The sequence below is a fragment of the Sinocyclocheilus anshuiensis genome, unplaced genomic scaffold, assembly GCF_001515605.1.
Source record: "Sinocyclocheilus anshuiensis isolate Anshui unplaced genomic scaffold, SAMN03320099.WGS_v1.1 scaffold106, whole genome shotgun sequence".
Lineage (NCBI taxonomy): Eukaryota > Metazoa > Chordata > Actinopteri > Cypriniformes > Cyprinidae > Sinocyclocheilus > Sinocyclocheilus anshuiensis.
This window is the reverse complement of record NW_015542347.1, coordinates 1850459-1854099: the sequence shown is the minus strand read 5'-3', so window position 1 is coordinate 1854099 and position 3641 is coordinate 1850459. Positions and strand designations below refer to the sequence as shown.

Sequence of the window (3641 nt, the reverse complement as noted above, 5' to 3'; positions counted from 1 at the left end):
ACACACACACACACACACACACACACACACACACACACACACACACACACACACAACCCTACTTTGTAATAGAATCATGTTTCCCCTCTACCCGTGAGAAAGTTCTGCTCTTTTTTTAGTTAAATTTTGTAGCTTTAATAATCGCTCCCACTTTTAAAGCATATATATAGGAAGAATAAAATGATCTGAACTGTGGGAGACTGGGTCAAGTAACTGTATTAGAGAGCATATTTACATATTTTTGCAACATGCAAGTGATCTGATGCTTAGTTAAATGTTTTTTTCTTCAAGATGCACATAATATATTTTAACATATCCTCTGACATGTCATATCCATCATGCCTAGCCATGAAATACTCCCTGTCTCACATCTAAACTTGGATGCATGTGAGCAAAGATATCACTAATGTCTTGTTGGACACAAACAAAGTGCAAGAAGGATAGACTGTGCTTAAAGTAATTAAAGTACATGGACATGACCAAATGCAGAGCACATTGCATATTAGGTATGATACATATCAGAGAAAATATATAAAAGAGTTTATTTTTTAGATCATTGGAATTTTGAGGTAATGATTATTTTTATAAACATTGAAAATAACATTGTCTGTTCTGTTATGATGTACATACTTTTATATGCAGCATTATGTGAATTATTTTTGACTGCTGGGCACCACATCATGTATTGCTAATTATAGTCATTTGTACAGTATATTTGAAATTAATTGCATAGCTTGTAAATAATTTATAAATAACATGCCATTAAAGCTTTTGTATAGGCTAAATAATGTTTAGTTTGTGTTATGATTTAGTTTGTTTTCTTCTTCAGAATTATCAGACTAGGTATAACAAACAATAATAACAAACCTGATCCTTTAAAGCAACTTTATTCACAGAAAGATATTCAAAATAATAAGTTGCAGCTCTCAAAATATGATTCCAAATAGCATCTATCTATGTGTGTATAATATATTTTTTTTTTAACGGAGAAATTGTCTTGGATTGATTTGTAATTTCTTCTTTCTTATGAGCTCCACTTTATGACAGCCATTATTAATTATTTAGAGTGTGCTGACACCTGCCGTTCACTCATAGTATTTTTAAACTAAGTTGTATAATATTACAAAAACAGTAGATCAAAAGTTTGTGGTCAGTAAGGTGTTGTATTTTAAAGAAATTAATACTTTAATTCAACAATGATGCACTAAACTGATTAAAAGTGACAGTAATGTCAATTAAAATGTTACAAAATAATTATATTTAAAAAAAATACTGTTCTATTCAACGTTCATCAAAGCATTTTGAAAAACCTTATCACTATGACTGCTATCTATCTTTGGTTTTATATATATATATATATATATATATATAAAAATTTAATCCACTTGATCATGTGATCATGTCCATCATCAAATCTTTATTCCACTATGTGATAATGTAATATGACAGTTGTAAACGTTTTAAAAATCCAAGTAGGCTAATCAAAACTGCCTGTACACGAGGAGTCACCCATATAAAAGATGCTTGCTGAATCCGTTCAAGCCTGTAAAAGTACATGGTAATATCACATTAACTTGAGTCATTTTTTTTCGGCGCTGGGTCTGCTGCTCCTCATAATAGCCTACATCACATCAGCAGAAGTTGATGACTTTTATTTTGAAATATCCTAAAGTCGTGAACTTTATTTCTCAATTTCACTTTGTAACGCAATGGATCGCCAAATCACCGCTGTCCGTCCAGAACATCGATTTGACACTAATAACCTGAAAAGATATCTGTCAGGGAAACTTGACAGCATTTCAGACAACAGCACTTTAACTCTGCAGCAGTACAGGTAAGAAATTTCACAACACACATAATTTTTCAAGTGCACCTCATGCAAACAAAACGCATGTTCTATTGTACTTATTTGTTTTGAATAGAGCTGGGCAATCCAACCCAACGTTTTACATTGAGACTGCAGATAAACGTTATGTGCTCAGAAAGAAACCTCCAGGAGAGCTGCTGCCCGGAGCTCATAAGGTAACGTTACTGTGTTCTGTGAGTCGCTCGTTGTACGTCGCTATCCACAATAATGTGAAACTTCAGGATAACCGAATAACTGATTATTTGTAGAATACGTGCAGTGCAGAGTTTAATGTAATTGGAATGTTGAGTTTAATATAGTTTATTTGGGTCAATCCAGCGCTGTTGTGATCATGCAAAAAGGACTTTGGCACCAGTAGTGATTGTCCAACTTGACAACACAACACAAATGTATATAACGTTAAGTGACCCCAGTGGTGAACGTGATTTCACCAAGTACATGTTCCTGGATCAACATTTAATCAACCAATCAGAATAAAGGGATAACTTCTTAGGAAATGTCAATTTTAGGTTTACGTTCAGGGTTGCTTCTACACCCTTGTTAATCAGCTATCATTTTCCTCTGATTTTAGGAATACATTATGGGTAGGGTAAGGTTTAGGGGTAGGGATTGCGTTAAGTCTATATATTTTTTTAAAGTTATGTTGATCTCGGATCAACAAAGGATGTTGATCCAGGAACATGTCTTACTTGGCAAAGTCGTCAAAATCATGGCGACCGTGAACCAGTAGAGGGAGACAGAACCAAATATTTTTTAAAATTAATTTTTTTATTATTAATTTGTATTAATTTATTTTTAGTTTTTTTAATTAATTAATTTATTGATGCCTATTTCACGTAACAAAAACTGTATTTTTGTTTCAATCAAGAAGCTAATCTGCTGTCATAATATGTACTGGTTAATTGTTATGTCTAATTTTTCTATATTGATGATGCATCTCGGATGCGATGTGATATTTTGGATGTGATATAATGGAATATAATAGAGATATAATGTGAATAATGGTAATTTTAGATGACCTTTCGGATGTATTTAATTATGAAACACTTTAAAATCTATAATAATATTAAACTTATTTCATATTTTCTCCAAACCATCTTGAATATTAAGACTTTCACCTGCAATTCTGGCCAAATTAAAGATGCATTGTGTGTGAATTTGCACGTTACCTCGTGTTTAATTAAAAAAAAAAAATAAAAAAAAAAGATTGATTAGTGAAATGAAAGAATGATTTAATAAAAAATCGGTAGTAATTAGTAATTGTCTCTAATTGGCCTGTTTAGCTAAGCCCTCAAAACGCAATTTCATATTTTCTCTAAACCTTGGGTATCAAGACAGGCACCCTGCAATTCTGACCAAATTAAAGATAATGTTGTGTGTGAATTTGCACATGTTATAATGTACTGCAAGTATCATTAATGATCCCTTGTGTTTAATAAAAAAAATGAAATTAAATGAAAGAATGATTTAATACAAATGAGAATGATTAGTAATTGTCTCTAATTGGCCTGATTAGCTAAGCCCACAAAACACTTAGTCATACAGTATTTTATTTGTAGATTATATTGAATAGTTTACACTTTGCATAAACATTTGCAATTAGTTTTTAAAAGGTAACATTACATTCTTAAGGACTCCATGCTTGCATTTATTTTGCTAGCCGGTATTCGGTAATGCGATATATCACGGTAATGAATATGCACGATTAATCACATGCGATATTTAACGCGCATCTTGTCAGAAAGCCGGTTCTGTAATCAGCGGTAAATCTCCA

At 32.1% G+C, this 3641-nt stretch overlaps 1 protein-coding gene across 1 annotated transcript in view; it reads left to right on the top strand.

The window, feature by feature from the left end:
- Nucleotides 1–1697: 1697 nt before the first annotated feature.
- acad11 (acyl-CoA dehydrogenase family, member 11) overlaps nucleotides 1698–3641 on the top strand; it is a 90731-nt gene continuing 88787 nt past the window's right edge. Inside the window, exons 1-2 of the mRNA XM_016490030.1 lie at nucleotides 1698–1834; nucleotides 1923–2022. Of these exons, the coding sequence (XP_016345516.1) occupies nucleotides 1710–1834; nucleotides 1923–2022 (225 nt within the window). The 5' untranslated portion in view covers nucleotides 1698–1709. The remainder of the gene's footprint in view (nucleotides 1835–1922; nucleotides 2023–3641) is intronic.